Source organism: Notothenia rossii, assembly GCF_949606895.1.
Source record: "Notothenia rossii genome assembly, chromosome: 10".
NCBI lineage: Eukaryota > Metazoa > Chordata > Actinopteri > Perciformes > Nototheniidae > Notothenia > Notothenia rossii.
In genome coordinates, this window is record NC_136908.1 from 57184020 (window position 1) to 57200882 (window position 16863).

Consider the following 16863-nt stretch of genomic DNA (forward strand, 5'->3'; position numbering starts at 1 on the left):
CATTAAGTCATTATATAGGGAAAGTTTGGAATAATGACATACATATTTATTTTTCCCATCACATTGGCAAAAATGGTCTTGCATACAATAAAGCCCCCTGACGATCCGCCGCTTTCCGTGAATCGGGAGAGTGGAGGACCGAAAATCTGACCTGAGATCAGCACAACACACATTCACTTTTACCGCTGCGCATGCGCACTAGAAGCAGAATACTGTCATGGCCCCGTGCAGGGAACTATTGTGCTGGTATGTTTTTATTTTCAAGTCGTACTCCTTTTCATATAAGACCTATTTTTGCAATGGAGCTTCATATTCGGTGTTAACGGCTATTTCTGCAGCTAAAACGCATGATAATTCTTAGTTTTGACGATCTATGTAGACATAAGTTAGCAAGGCTAATGTTAGCATTGTAACAACACTGGTTGAAGGTACTTGCAAAAATGTCGCTTAAATGTTATTCTATCTTTAATTGTAGCTGCTTGAATGGAATATCTATAAGAAGTGTGAATTCTGTGTCGCTTTAGGTAATGTTGTTGTTATACCAGGTGTTTTATTTCACAGGGAGAGACGAATAAAAGCACCATTCAGCAGTACATGGTTGATGATGGACAGTTGTTGAATTCAGGTAACATTGCTTACGTGTATTAACTGTCTTTGTGTGTCTCTACATGCTAACAATTACATAAGGGCTCAATAAATCAAAATGAAGACCGACAAAATAGACTTAATCTAAGTGTTTCTCATAGCTAACAGTGTGTAAACAGCAGCCAATATCCCACATTGTTTGCATGGTATTTAGCGTGCTGTCATATAGATGGATAGATAAATACTTTATTGATCCCAAATTGGGAAAATGTGCAGCAATTGAAATATAGACATATACTACAGTAGCAGTAATATAAACATATACTGTAGGATAGTATATCAATTACAGATTTGCAGTTTAGATTTTGTGCACATTGTTCATGGTTATGGAGAGGGAGAAACTCAAACTATAGAGCAGTGATTTATCTGCCAGCCAGAGGTGAGGTGTTGTTAAGTGTTTTGCTATATCTGTCATTATGACGGCGGGGCTGGAGCAGTCTGTTATTGCTCTGTCTCTGGAGTAACTCTGCTGTTGTTTCTTCAGGATGAACGACATGAACCTGAGTCCTGTGGGCATGGACCAGCTCAGTGTGCCCTCAGTGAGTGCCAGCCACCTGGGTCTGCCCACCTCCCCCACACACAACCCCATTCCCACTCCAGGTATGAATGACGCGACAAGCCAGGCATGTTTGCTCAAACAACGCACTATAGCAAGACCTACTGTGATAAGACAAAGCATCACGTGATCAGCAGCTGTCCAAATTGAAGTTAAAGAGAGGCACAGCATTATATTTGTCACTTGTTATGTTTGATATAGAGGAACATCAACTTTTAAACTATATCAAATAGTTATTGTGCATTCATCTCTGTTGGATTAGATATTAAGGATCTAGTCTCAGGCTACTGATGTCTTTCCTTTCTTTGCTATAATTATTCTTGTTTTCATTTCTTTTTTTATATTTCAGGCATGCCAGTGGCCATCCCCAGCCTGGGTCCTTCCCTGGGATCCCTCCCCTCGGCCCTCTCGCTGATGCTCCCCATGGGTCCGCTGAGTGACAGAGGAGTGATGTGTGGTCTGCCGGAGAGGAACTACTCTTTGCCCCCGCCTCCGTACCCCCACCTGGAGAGCAGCTACTTCCGACACATATTGCCAGGTACTGTAATATTAGAATAATAGAATGAAATATGTATATAAATATAACAAATTAAAGTAAAAATCTGCACATTTTACTACAATATATGCTATTTATATTATAATATATACAGTATTGTATTATTAGATATTAGTCATTCTTATTGCCAGTGTATTGACAGGCAGGAATGACATTCTTTGTTGCATCGTGGCAGAATCAGTCTTACACTGACACTATTCCTGTTCCTCATTAGAGGGTCATGAAGTGACAGTAATCACGTTCCCTTTTTCTGTCCTGCTGTAGGTATCCTGTCCTATCTGGCAGACCGTCCACCCCCTCAGTACATTCATCCCAGCAGCCTCAACATGGATGGGACCCTGTCTGTGTCCAGCAACAACCCCTCAGTTCTAGATCACTACAGTGGCCCCGGAGGCCCCCTGGAGCAGGGCCTGGTGCCCATGGACTCCAGACAGGTCAGCGGCCAGGGGGACCTCCACCAGCCCGGCCCTCATGAGCTGGACTCTTCAGGATTGGCCATGGAGTCGCGCGTCAGCAGCCCCATGTCCCCTGACCGGATGGGGGAGGAGCTGGCCTCCATGGAGGGAGTCGGGGTGGTGTCAGTGTCCGACTCCCAGCAGCAGCTCGGAGGGGGGAGGCAACCTCAGCACGAGGGACTGACCGGGGTGGACTCGTCCGGCGGGGTTATGCCCCTCCATGGACCCACTGTTCTCGAACTACCTGTGGTGATGGAGCCGGATCACATGGGGGGTCGAGTGGGGAACACCGGAGGAGGAGGAGCGGGAGGACTCCATACAAACGGGGAACTGAACTCAGGCGTAGTCAGTGTGGTGCTCAACCAGGGCCAGCTGGAGCCGGTGTCGCTCCACGGACACTCTGGGATGGGGCTTGAGTCGGTAAACGTGTCCCCCATCACTGCAGAGGTGTCCCTGGGGCCAGAAAACAACCTGGTGCTGGTCAACTCCACCCTGCAGCTGGAGGACTCTACCTCCAACAAGGAGAACATGGTCACTGCCTACACCATCTGTGAGTGTTTATTTTGTATATCTTTTAAACCTTAAAAATATCAATGGATTTCAAAATCATGTTTTCTAGGTCTGACAAAAGCTATGAAGCTCTGAACAAAAATATTATTCCTCCAAATTGAAGCCTACCTTTCTTTCCCTCTAACCCCTCTTATACGTGTTCTTACTTTCCCACGTTTGTTTCCACTAATACTCTTTTAACAGTTATTGTAGAAATCAGTCTCAAACTTCAAGTAAAAAAAGCATGGTGTACACAAAGCAGGGACTTGACTCTGTATAAGGACTTGTATCAGTATTAACTCATAAGTTGTTATTTTCTCCCAGGGTGCACGCTGTGTGAGCGCTCGTATACCTCAGACTGCCCAGAACACGGCCCGGTCACCTTCATCCCAGACGCTCCGATCCAAAGCCGGGCACGCCTCTCTCTGCCGCGCCCGCTGTGCCTGCGCATCTCAGTGGCTGACGAACCGCTCGGTAAGGGCATTGTGATCATTTATATATCTGCTAGTTCATTATTATCCGTGGAACAGATTGATAGACTTTTTAAAGATCATCATACCTGATTCTATGCACACTAATGTAATAATAATAAGGGCACTTTCTGGGAGTAGTTTTTTGTGGTATTTATTTTATTGTCTTTTTTTATTTTTACTACATTTATAAGAAGTTTTTATATAAAGAAATAATTTTTCATATAGAAAAAGCTAATGCATAGCTAGACAAAGCTTTTGGTAGACTATGAATTAGCTTGCTGAAATAATGTGCCCCTTTTTTTAGGAGTTTTTGCACGGGACGTCATTCCTCCAAGGACCTGCTTTGGACCAATGGCGGGCCAGCACTGTAGCAACGTGGATCTCTCTGATTGGCCAGAAAAGGACACGCCACAAATATGGAAGGTCAGTGCGGTAGCTTTTTTTTTATTGGACTGTGGGTTTTCCAGTCACAATCACTGCAAAACTATATTAAGTGATAAACCCGTCTCTTTGTTTCAGATGTACCACAACAATGTGCTGGAATTCTACATCGTGACAACGGACGAGAACGAGTGCAACTGGATGATGTTTGTTCGCAAAGCAAGGTAAAGAGTAAAATATGTATTTCAATGCAACCAGAATTTTGATTGACATTTTTGCCACAATGAACAGTAATTGTCCTGTTATAATAAAGGCAAACCCAATAAAGAGAAATGAGACATTGTCAGCGCTCGTGATCAACGTTTGCAATGCAATTTCACCAATATGTAAATACACATGCGGTGTTTATGTGTGTGTGTTTAGGAGCCGTGAGGAGCAGAACCTGGTGGCTTACTCTGCCAACGGTAAACTGTTCTTCTGCACAACCACAGAGATCCACCCGGACCAGGAGCTGCTCTTCTACTACAGCAGAGACTACTGCAGGCTGATGGGTGAGATGACAGATGATTTTAAATGTTATAACGCCGGTTATCCACTGCTTGATGTTGACCGTTAAACCATCTTTTGTGTCTCCACAGGTGTTCCTCAAGTGCCAGAGGGCCAGATCTGCCAATGTGGCAAAGAGTGCTCCTCCTTCTCCGAGCTCAAGTCTCACCTTGGCAGCCATAACAGCAACCACAGCCATAACCAGCCTCCACACAGTCACAGCCCAGTGCAGCAGGACCACTCTCAGCAGCAGCAGCAGCAACAGCAGCAGCAGCAGCAGCAACAGCAACAGCAGCAGGTACAGCAACAGCAGCAGCAGCAGCAGCAGCAGCAGCTACAGCAACAGCAACAACACCAGGAAGAGAAGCTGGCCAATGGGACCTCAAGCTCCTCCTCCTCCCCATGGCCCTGCCATGCCCACGCTGCAGGACAATTACACAGCAGCAGCAAAGGCAGCAGTGATAGAAACTCTAACAATGTAACACCCAGAGGAAAAGGTCAGGGTCATGTTCGGGAGAAGAAATTCAAGTGCAGCATGTGTTCCCGAGCTTTCATCACATCCACCAGGCTCAACGTGCACTTCATGGGGCACGTGGGCATGAAACCTCACAAGTGTGATTACTGCAGTAAGGCCTTCAGCGATCCCAGCAACCTCAGGCAGCACCTCAAGATTCACACAGGTGTTTACACGGTTCATTAAAGGGGCCATACATATTATGATATTTTTTTTTTTTCTTTATCTTTTTGAACATTAAATCATGGAAACATGTCATAGTAGAGACACTAAATACAAATATGAACCGGAAATTGATCATAATATAGCTTTTTCTTTTTGCCACAACAGGTCAGAAGAACTACAGATGCACTGTTTGCGAGAAGTTGTTCACCCAGAAATCCCATGTGGCGTCGCACATGCTCATCCATACCGTTGCAGAGAAATTCAAGTGTGACCTCTGTGAGCGAGCATTCATCAGGAAACATGACCTGAAACAACACATGTTCTCTCATACACAGTACGTTACTTATGTATTGCACTTTATACAAAGCTGTAGAACTAAACAGATGGAGAGATATTTAGCAAATAAGGTTATTTAGTTTATATAATGTGTGTTTTTTGTCCTTTTCCCCCGCAGTGAGCGCCGGATACAGTGCCCAAAGTGTAACAAACATTTCCTCAAGAACAACCACCTGAAGAAGCACATGAACTCTCACGAGGGCCGACGAGACTTTGTCTGTGAGAAATGCCACAAAGCTTTCCTCACCAAATACCACCTTACCCGTCACCTCAAAATATGCAAAGGGCCCAAGACTGAGAGAGCGTCGCGGAAGGAGCAGGAATTAGAGGAGGAGGAAGAAGATGAGGAGGAGGAGGAGGAAGAGGAAGAGGAAGGGGAGGAAGATGATGGTAGGGGAAGAGGAGCAGACTCAGCCAGCAATGAGGACTGTGGTTTAGACGTTGGAGGATATAACTCTGAGAAGTCCCTGTCACCCCCTCATTGACCACACTGTGCCTTTTGAGATTTTATTTATATACTTTACTAGAAAACTGATGTTTACCTCCAGTTTTTGCCAAATGTCAGTTACATATTCACTGCATTGCAATTACCACATTGTACATTAATATATGTCAAGTCTCACAAGCTTATCAGTTCTGCTAAAATAATATTTGCCATATTATAAGAGAACTGATAAACATCTGACTGTATTTCTACAAAGTTCTCCTTTCTCTTCATTACCTCAGACCTGTGTAATATGAGTTACTCTGTTTATTTTGACTCACTCGATAACATTGGATGAATGGCTGATGTTTATTTGTAGTTGCATAATAATGTCAATTCAAATTTCTGATGCCATATTCTTGCATTTTAGACCTGATATGTTATTGCTAACTGGACTGTGCTTTACTCTATTTATTTAAAGATCATGATTTTTGTATTTCTTTTTATTTAAGTAAAAATGTCAATGTGTGAATGAAAGTAAGACTCTTGGAAACGTGAAGCTGGGCATTAAATTCATATTCCTTTTTGTTTCTGTTGAAAATGATGAAATGTTATAGCTCCATCCTATCTGTTGCGTTATGTTTGAATAAATGGACAATAACCGCTGCTTTATGTTGTTGATTGATTTACATAAGTTGAAAGCACAAATAATTACTTCACTGAATACATATGTGTGTGTAAATGGTTACCCAGCTGCTGTACATCCATCACATCCTCATTACTTGAAATACCATTTGGATAACATTGGGCAATAACACCCTCATTTGGCATTATGTATGAGTAACTTACTTTGATATGTTTTCTGACTAAAAGCAGACTATAATTATCATAAATTAATAAATATGATTGGTTTGCTAAGTGTGCTACTTATCTTAAATGTAAACACATTTTAGTTTCTTTAAACACTATCAAAAAAGTATTATAACAATGTATCTTAACAACCTTCAGTACTATCTGTAACTGTCAGTGAACTAAATAGCCCTTTTCCTTTTGTTTCTGACTACTTCTAAATATTATATTGCAGTTTCTGGAGACTTGTTTAATAGTAAAAAAACATTTAAAGTTAAATTAAAGTTATTTAAAAAGATAAAGTTCGGACCGGAAGTACATAGTGTAGCTTCCGGTTAAAATACAAAAATATGCAGCGGTGCAGCTATCATTCACTGTAACGTGGTATGAATTATCTATATTTCATGCATTATCTATTCGTATTTTGGTTGTTTCATTGTATCGGTAAAGCGCATATGTGTTTTCGGTGTTTTAAATGTACACTAAAGTCTAAACATTCCCCCACGTATTCGCATTGTTTATATTTAAGCTAGCTCACTTTAGCTAACCGTTTAGCTAGCATGTCTGCTAACTGTCCTGCACTACCAGCCTTTGTGTCATGTTGCCACAGTTTGGTTCCACTATGTTTTATTTGCAAAAGGATAGTGATTTATTTGTAACACAAGCTACACGTTATTAGTTATTTCTAACTTGTAAGATCTCCCCTTGAATGTAGCTAGGACAAAACAATACTGTCACTGGATGTGTATTTGGTTAATTGTGTACTTTATATTAATATCTTTAATATTTTATGCATGCTTCTTAATTAATATTAAGCGGTCTTTGGCTCGTTGCTGTAACAATGTACATTTCCCTTCTGTGGGACGATTAAAGGTATTCTGATTTCTCGTTTGTCTGACAGTGTCTTTCTGTGCTTCTTGCCTCAGCCTGAACAGATCAGATCATGTTGACTCCAGTGAAGGACGGGATGCCCAGCATGATAGACAGGGCGCTGAGGATGAGGAGGGAGGAGCAGGCTCGACAGGTGGTCCTGGCCTGGGCCGTGCTGAACGTGTCTCTAGCTGGCATGATTTACACTGAAATGTAAGTTGTTCAGCAATGTTATCTACGGCAAACATGACTAACTGTTTGTAATGAAGCACTGATTTACTAACCACCATCTTCCATCTGTCCAGGGCAAAGTATAATGATATGTTTATCTTTTTTACTATATTTTAGGTCTGGACAGTTGCTGAGCCGATACTACAACATCACCTACTGGCCTATCTGGTACATCGGTGAGGTCCCACTGCTCACTCATTTATTAATGGATGTCTGATTGACAAAAATCCTTCATCTAAATTATATTAAAAAAGAAAATCTGAAATTGACTCTAACAGACAGACATGTTTATAATATGTTATGGAAGATCCTGTCAAAAATGTGTTAATCATCTTCCCTTGTTTGCAGAACTGGCGCTCGCCTCTCTGTTTAGCCTTAATGCTCTTTTTGACTTCTGGAAATATTTCAAATACACCATGGCTCCCTCCTCCATTGCTGTATCCCCTGAGCAGCATAAACTCCTGGGTTTGAGAAACACAAGTGAGGCTCTGTTTTTTTACCTGCAACATTTCTTATTAGATGTAAGTAAAGAAATGTAGTTCTAAGTATGCTGCTTGTTGTCTCTCCCCTCCTAGGTATTCTTGCCTCTCCGCCCCAAAAGCCTGAAAAAAAGGAGACCCCAGCCCCGGCCCAGTCGTCTCCACTGCAGGGCCAAAGTGTTCTCAGTTTCAGCCCCTCAAGACCGGCCACTACCAGCCCCAAGTTCTCCCCGAGCTGTGTATCCGGGTACAGCCCTCCGCTCGGCAGCCCATCCACCCCAAACAGTGCAGGGGGGGCCTTTTCCCCCTCAGTTGCCTTTGGAAAGGTACGTCCCTTACATCACTGTTATCTATCCTAGCCCGTGGGGTTGTGGTGGTGGGTCAATGTATTTAATGTCTCCTTCTGTGTTTCTCCTCTTCACATTGAGCACATTATGTCCTTCCTTTCTCAGGTGTTGAACTACAGTCCCTCCCCTGGCTCCTCTCCCTACGCCAGCAGCATCGGACCAGCAGAAGGCTCCAGTTTGAGAGCCCGATACCGCACGTCCCCCTCAGTGTTTAACTCCCCTGGAAGCAAGGAGGACTACATGGAGGATTTGAAAAGCCTGGAGAGGTTCCTCCGAACAGAGGGGGAGAGGAGTCACCGCAGCCAGCTAGGTACAGTTGGAAAACAAATGTTTACATTGTATTACCGTCTTTAACAGTGGTGAATGGGTAAAAAAAAAATATGAATGCTACATTGTACAATTTCAAATGGTTTGGCTGCTGATGAGGAAGTATTTTTATTTTAAAAAACAACACACCTCTTTCAGATAGTTCTGTCATTTGAAAAAGAAAAAAAACCTTAATGTGACCTAAGGTTGTACGAGTGTCACTGCTACAGTAGTATAAACAGCAGATCTAGACAAAGAGTTTCGTTTTTCAAGGTTTTTGTAAATAATGATCTCAATCTCCGTTATTGTGGAGATACGTGGCAATATTTATAACCACAGAATGAACGTTGATGCTCTCAATAGGGAGTCCAGAGGCTGTGTCTCCGAGCCACAGCCCAACATTTTGGAACTACAACCGCTCCGTGGGAGACTACGCCCAGAGCCTGAGGAAGTTCCTGTACCAGCCGGCCTGCCGCTCTCTGGCTCCGTCTGCCAGCAAGGACGAGACGGACCTGGGCTCCAAACAGGCTGCAGAGGAGGTCTGTGAATAAGCAGTGTTGGTGTACCATTGTAAAGAAAATGTATATGGATGAGTTAGTCGGTGTCTTAGTTGAATGCATGATTGACATTATATATTTCCCCCCTCCTGTTATTCAGGTGTGGGCCAGAATCACAACCAGTCGCCCTGTAGTGGACCGCATTGATAGCTGGACCGCCAAGCTTCGAAATGTGAGTGTTCATACATATTCACCTAACACAAAAAAAACGTTATTAATGAAAAAAGTTTAACATTTATTCCACATAAAAGAAAAATCTGTGACAAACCTTCCACCTTACATTGATTGTGTAGGAAACTACGTTAGAAATACTAGATACAGTGGGGCAAAAAAGTGTTTAGTCAGCCACCAATTGTGCAAGTTCTCCCACTTAAAAAGATGAGAGAGGCCTGTCATTTTCATCCTAGGTATACCTCAACTATGAGAGACAAAATGAGAAAAGAAATCCAGAAAATCACATTTTCTGATTTTTAAAGAATTTATTTGCAAATGATGGTGGAAAATAAGTATTTGGTCACCTACAAACAAACAAGATTTCTGGCTCTCACAGACCTGTAACTTCTTCTTGAAGAGCCTCCTCTGTCCTCCACTTGTTAACTGTATTAATGGCACCTGTTTGAACTCGTTATCAGTATAAAAGACACCTGTCCACAACCTCAAACACTCACACTCCAAACTCCACTATGGCCAAGACCAAAGAGCTGTCAAAGGACACCAGAAACAAAATTGTAGACCTGCACCAGGCTGGGAAGACTGAATATGCAATAGGTAAGCAGCTTGGTGTGAAGAAATCAACTGTGGGAGCAATTATTAGAAAATGGGAGACATTCAAGACCACTGATAATCTCCCTCGATCTGGGGCTCCACGCAAGATCTCACCCCGTGGGGTCAAAATGATCACAAGAACGGTGAGCAAAAATCCCAGAACCACACGGGGGGACCTAGTCAATGACCTGCAGAGAGCTGGGACCACAGTAACAAAGGCTACCATCAGTAACACACTACGCCGCCAGGGACTCAAATCCTGCAGTGCCAGATGTGTCCCCCTGCTTAAGCCAGTACATGTCCAGGCCCGTCTGAAGTTTGCTAGAGAGCATTTAGATGATCCAGAAAAGGATTGGGAGAATGTCATATGGTCAGATGAAACCAAAATATAACTTTTTGGTAAAAACTCAACTAGACGTGTTTGGAGGAGAAAGAATGATGAGTTGCATCCAAAGAACACCATACCTACTGTGAAACATGGGGGTGGAAACATCATGCTTTGGGGCTGTTGTTCTGCAAAGGGACCAGGACGACTGATCCGTGTAAAGGAAAGAATGAATGGGGCCATGTATCGTGAGATTTTGAGTGACAACCTCCTTCCATCAGCAAGGGCATTGAAGATGAAACGTGGCTGGGTCTTTCAGCATGACAATGATCCCAAACACACCGCCCGGGCAACGAAGGAGTGGCTTCGTAAGAAGCATTTCAAGGTCCTGGAGTGGCCTAGCCAGTCTCCAGATCTCAACCTCATAGAAAATCTTTGCAGGGAGTTGAAAGTCTGTGTTGCTCAGCAACAGCCCCAAAACATCACTGCTCTAGAGGAGATCTGCATGGAGGAATGGGCCAAAATACCAGCAACAGTGTGTGAAAACCTTGTGAAGACTTACAGAAAACGTTTTAACAAAGTATTGAGATGAACTTTTGTTATTGACCAAATACTTATTTTCCACCATAATTTGCAAATCAATTCTTTAAAAATCAGACAATGTGATTTTCTGGATTTTTTCTTCTCATTTTGTCTCTCATAGTTGAGGTATACCTAGGATGAAAATGACAGGCCTCTCATCTTTTTAAGTGGGAGAACTTGCACAATCGGTGGCTGACAAAATACTTTTTTGCCCCACTGTATATCTGAAAGGTGTTATTATACCATTTGTAATTTAATCTCTTTATAAAAAACATATTTTACCACAAGTATGATAATGTACTTTCTATTTTCTTTTGTACTTAAAATTGCAACTTCTCTGTAAATTGTGCACCATTCCTTTTCAATTACACAAAGCTTTACCAAAAAAGGAAATGAACCTTAATATGTGTCTCTGCAGTGGATCAGTGACACCATCTTGGTCCCCCTGGTGAAGGAAATGGACTCCGTCAACAGCCAGCTCAGGAGGATGGGCTGCCCCGAGCTGCAGATAGGAGGTAAACCATAGCCATTATATCATATTTATATATGTCAAGGTTCAAATGCTTTATTGCCAGATGCACAAAAGTTGTAGCATATATTTGGCAATGAAAGTCCAACAAAGCAACATACGAAATACTTAACGTAAAAAGAATCTGCATTTCAAGATTTGATTTCAACACACAAAGTTTGATTGAAGGAAAATGTGTTTTGAAGCAACAGAGCTTAATTTTTCCTATTTATTTGTATATACCAGCGGGGATAAGTGAAATGTGCAGCAAGAGAGAAGTTTGTTAAAGAAAGTGTTTATACACCATACCATTTAATACAGAAAATGTCCTGAAATGTAGAAAATAAGTAGCTATCATTTTGATGCCACTGCTTTTCTCTGTCTCCTCCACCAGAGGCCAGCATTAGCAGTTTAAAGCAGGCGGCGGTGATGAAAGCCTCCTCCATCCCCACCATGAACTCTATTGTTCAGTATCTGGACATCACTCCCAACCAGGAGTACCTCGTGGACCGTGTGAAGGGTACGCTCAACAACACTTTACATAATGTGTGTGTGTGTCTGACGTTTATGCAATGATGTGTGTGCAAGTACATGTGTTTAAGTGAGGAGAGGGGAAAAACTCAATGAAAGGATTTGATGGTGGTATGATGGGTGGAAGTGGAACATATTTGTTATTCCTTATATGCTTTTTGTATCTGTCCTGTCAGAGCTGGCCCACAGCGGCTGCATGAGCTCCTTTCGCTGGAATGGTGGCGGAGATCTGAAGAACAGGAAGTGGGACACGGACCTCCCCACGGACTGCGCTGTGAGTCAACACACACACTTAGCTAGTTTATAGATCAGATATTCCGTGATGTATCTATTCATTTGGTCCTTAAAGCATCAGCAAAGTGGGAGATATGTAAAAATAGAGTGCATTTAGTGACTTGGATTATCGCAGTTTCAGAAGAAATGTCAAGTTATCTGTTAAGCAACTAACCTAACTAATTGTTCTTACTAAATCATCAACTGTTTAGACCCCCTTAGCGAGTTCATGCCTAAAAATAAAAGAAATATAGAATGACTATTTGACTCTCTAAAATAAGTGTACAGACACCGTTGAAATGTTCTCAAATTTTTCTCTGTTTTTCATATTTAAAAAAATTCCCAAAAATGTGTGTAGGCTGTCAATTACAATTATTAGGAAAAATACAAATCGACAGGCAAGACTTTTGAAATTTGGAAAAAAAGATAGGTGCATCTCCAATTTGTATCAATTTTTTATTTTAAAGACAAATACCAGAGAGCCGCCTCCTCAGGCTGGGAGTAGAGAGCATTGCAACTTAAAGTCATACAGTTTACAGAGTGCTTAATAATATGTAATTACAAGTTGACATGGCCTTCCTTTAGTCTTCTAACTGCAGGATCTGTGCTGAGAACTCGATACAGTGACACAGTGGGGGGCTTTCCTCCTCAGTGTGGGGTTAATCTCCAAATACCTCTGCTTAATACTCCTTCTGTCTCTTTAGGTCCTCATGCATATGTGTTGCACATACTTGGACTCCAGACTGCCCCCCCACCCAAAGTACCCAGACGGGAAGACTTTTACCTCGCAGCATTTCAGCCACACCCCCGATAAACCTGGTGAACACACACACACACACACACACACACACACACACACACACACACACACACACACACACACACACACACACACACACACACACACACACACACACACACACACACACACACACACACACACACACACACACACACACACACACACACACACACACACACACACACACACACCAGGAAGGAAGAACACACACACCAGGAAGGAAGAACACACACACACACACACACACACCAGGAAGGAAGAACACACACACACACACACACACACACACACACACACACACACACACACACACACACACACCAGGAAGGAAGAACACACACACACACACACACACACACACACACACACACACACACACACACACACACACACACACACACACACACACACACACACACACACACACACACCAGGAAGGAAGGAAGAACGAACACACACACACACACACACACACACACACACACACACACACACACACACACACACACACACCAGGAAGGAAGAACACACACACCAGGAAGGAAGAACACACACACACACACACACACACACACACACACACACACACCAGGAAGGAAGAACACACACACACACACACACACACACACACACACACACACACACACACACACACACACCAGGAAGGAAGAACACACACACACACACACACACACACACACACACACACACACACACACACACACACACACACACACACACACACACACACACACACACACACACACACACACACACACACACACACACACACACACACACACACACACACCAGGAAGGAAGAACACACACACACACACACACACACACACACACACACACACACACACACACACACACACACACACACACACACACACACACACACACACACACACACACACACACACACACACACACACACACACACACCAGGAAGGAAGAACACACACACACACACACACACACACACACCAGGAAGGAAGAACACACACACACACACACACACACACACACACACACACACACACACACACACACACACACACACACACACACACACACCAGGAAGGAAGAACACACACACACACACACACACACACACACACACACACACACACACACACACACACACAGGCCCAACAGGAAGGAAGAATACTGGCTTTGGTTCTCTTCGTTATGCTGTTTCATCTTTCTGTGTTATGTCTCTTAGATGTTACCAAGGAGAGCCTTTTCTGCATCCACCAAAGCAGCACCACCCCCCCTCACTACCAGCTCATCTACCAGGGACACGTCTACAGTCTACCCAAGGTGACAGCAAAGACACACTGTGCTTTCTTTTTATTCAGGCTTTTATATAAACTGTTTGCGCTCCTATTTTCCCCTTACTGACTTCAAATCAAATCCCAAGAGATTTCAGTGCTTATTTCTTTGTATATATCTCACTAAGGTGGAAGATCAAACCATCTTTACTCACTCCCTTAAGGATTGAACTTGCCAATGGATCATAAAAGTAGAATAATAATAATTGCAAAGTACATACAAATAGCGGGGAAACGGAAAGTAGCACACATTTCCACCAGTAAGAGAATATTTTCAAGGCATGCAATGATGGGAAAATGGGTTGTGATGATTTTCCAGGGCCATGATAATTGTGATTTACTTTGTTAATCTTATTATCATCTAAATAGGCTTAACACTTTGAAAATGGCACAAAACATTATGGATTCACCACCTTACCCTTTTTTAAGAAAACATTTTTTTCTATTGCATCACAGTTAGAAAACATCTTTATCTTATTCTAAGTCTTTGGTTTTTAATTGGTATAAACCTTATTCTGAACACATTAAAGACCAGATCAATCTGGTTTGTTTGTGTTCTGTAAGCTTTTGAATGTTGTAGTTTTTAGAGGGTTTTCTGGTTGAGGTCAAAGGTTATAATTTGATGATTTCTGGCCAAGGATAACACACACATACACACTTTTTTTCTAACACACTAAGTAACACAGTTCTGTACTGTTATGCTGTTATGTTCAGTCATTGCTCATTGTTCTTATGTTGCAAGTAATTATGGGACGTATTTCTTCTTTCATAGCAATTTTCCTTCATACTTTCTTGCCGTGAAATAGGTCTTAAATTCTATTCAAAGTGGTCTTAAAAAGTCTTAAAGTTTAGAGAAACCTGCAGGATCCCTGAAACTAAATAATAGCTGTTTGTAACAATTTGATATTTCTTGTCCATTTCATTGTTTGCTTGTAAGCCGGGGTCCAACCTCATCAAATCGTATTAATCTCTTAAATTAAAGTTGGTGAAAGACTTATGAATGTGTTCTTGTTACACAGTGATACAACACAGAGCTTTGTATCTAGGTCATTTATAGAACCCGTTATTCACACCTATGTGACAAATACCCCTGAGAAAAACCAGGAAACTCAAGGGTTTTCTAACAAACACTCATTCATGAACAAATCAGGAAGTGTTCCACACCTAAGTGCGATTAAATAAACCCATCTTGATTTCCATTTCAGGGCAGGAACAACCTGTTCCACACAATCCTCATGTTCCTCTACGTCATCAAGACTAAGGAGTCAGGGATGCTGGGGTGAGTACATCTAATGCGGCTGTCATTGATTCATTTTCAACAAAAATGCCAAACACCCAGGCACAGATTGCATTTTGATATTAAATGGTTTGACCCTGCTCGTCTGTAAAATAATTCCTTTTTCATATTTCTTGCAGGAGGGTAAATCTCGGCCTCTCTGGTGTGAACATCTTGTGGCTATTCGAAAACTAATGCGTCATCATTTACAAGAAACAAGGAGCTACAGGTGGATTCCCCCCCTACAATGCTGTGTTGCTACACTGGTTGGAATACCGCCTCAATTAAAGGACTGCCCGTTCAGCAGCACATCGGAAAAGCAGCACTTCACCTGGAAAGACGATAAATCCATATTTTTGGAAGTTTTAGTGTAAGATTCTGTATGGTCATTTTAAGGACACCTTTATGTTGCGCCAAAGTGTGCTTAGGAAACACTGCAGAGGTTTTTTTATAACATGGTAAGGTTTTTGTATTTTGAGAATGTACCAGCATGGCAGCCTTGTAAATAATACACCTCTGGTTTATCTGGTGACACATTGAGACCAGACCTATTTAGCTTGAATGTAAATACAGTATGTGTGGAATTGACTTTTGTTACTTCAGCTGTGATAAATCTTTTGCAACTAGTATCATTTTTATTTCCCTAGAGTTGAATGATTGCTTTAGTAGACACCATGGTAGAGACGCTCCTGACATGCTTGAAGTCACCTTGCATTTGGAAGCAATAAACACCATTTTTAAGTTTGTAATATTCTGTTTTCCGAAGCTTCCCATAGTATTGGGATGCCATGCAACACAAAGCTACTGGTAATTATTTTGATATTAGATGAACAAATAAAAAGCCTTTGAACTACCGAAGCCCTTTTTTCTGAATATAACAGCTTTCTCAAAAGTGTTTAATGTGTTGATTTTCAAACCTTCACATGGTTGATTATTTTTCTATAATGTTATTTGATTTCAGATGAGACATGAAAATAAAATTGTGATATTGAAAACAAAAAGTGTTCGCTTTCCTCTACCTAATTACATGTATTTTCTACTATCAAAATCAACCACTTGGTGGCAATGTAGTTCATTTCTTAAGATTTGACCTTACTCCTGGCTGCATTTTCTCATGACATACTGCATATCAACCGCACAAGCACTGTAATGTGATGCAGTAGCTCGTGCTGCAGTGACACACTTGATGCTGGAGAACATGCTGATTGACAATTTCAAGTAA

General features: G+C 42.0%; 2 protein-coding genes across 4 annotated transcripts; both read left to right on the forward strand.

The window, feature by feature from the left end:
- Positions 1–123: 123 nt before the first annotated feature.
- prdm4 (PR domain containing 4) lies at positions 124–6266 on the forward strand. 3 transcript variants are annotated; one of them, XM_079654837.1, is made up of 12 exons: positions 124–246; positions 562–625; positions 1130–1245; positions 1551–1739; positions 2022–2762; positions 3086–3235; positions 3539–3657; positions 3754–3839; positions 4039–4166; positions 4254–4841; positions 5006–5174; positions 5295–6266. In XM_079654837.1, exons 3-12 carry the CDS (start codon positions 1131–1133, stop codon positions 5659–5661), a joined length of 2652 nt encoding a protein of 883 aa, XP_079510963.1. In that variant the 5' UTR covers positions 124–246; positions 562–625; position 1130; the 3' UTR covers positions 5662–6266. The 3 variants fall into 3 exon arrangements, with proteins under 3 accessions (XP_079510963.1, XP_079510961.1, XP_079510962.1); XM_079654835.1 differs by having other exon boundaries at positions 3539–3839; XM_079654836.1 differs by lacking the exon at positions 124–246 and adding an exon at positions 298–428 and having other exon boundaries at positions 3539–3839.
- Positions 6267–6753: 487 nt separating this feature from the next.
- On the forward strand, positions 6754–16642 carry tmem209 (transmembrane protein 209). The gene is made up of 15 exons (XM_079654968.1): positions 6754–6833; positions 7376–7532; positions 7668–7726; positions 7899–8030; positions 8126–8355; positions 8482–8686; positions 9046–9221; positions 9340–9411; positions 11330–11426; positions 11814–11939; positions 12127–12224; positions 12928–13042; positions 14257–14354; positions 15571–15644; positions 15782–16642. The coding sequence occupies exons 2-15, from the start codon at positions 7393–7395 to the stop codon at positions 15834–15836; spliced, it is 1677 nt and encodes a 558-aa protein (XP_079511094.1). The 5' UTR covers positions 6754–6833; positions 7376–7392; the 3' UTR covers positions 15837–16642.
- The last annotated feature ends 221 nt before the right edge of the window (positions 16643–16863 follow it).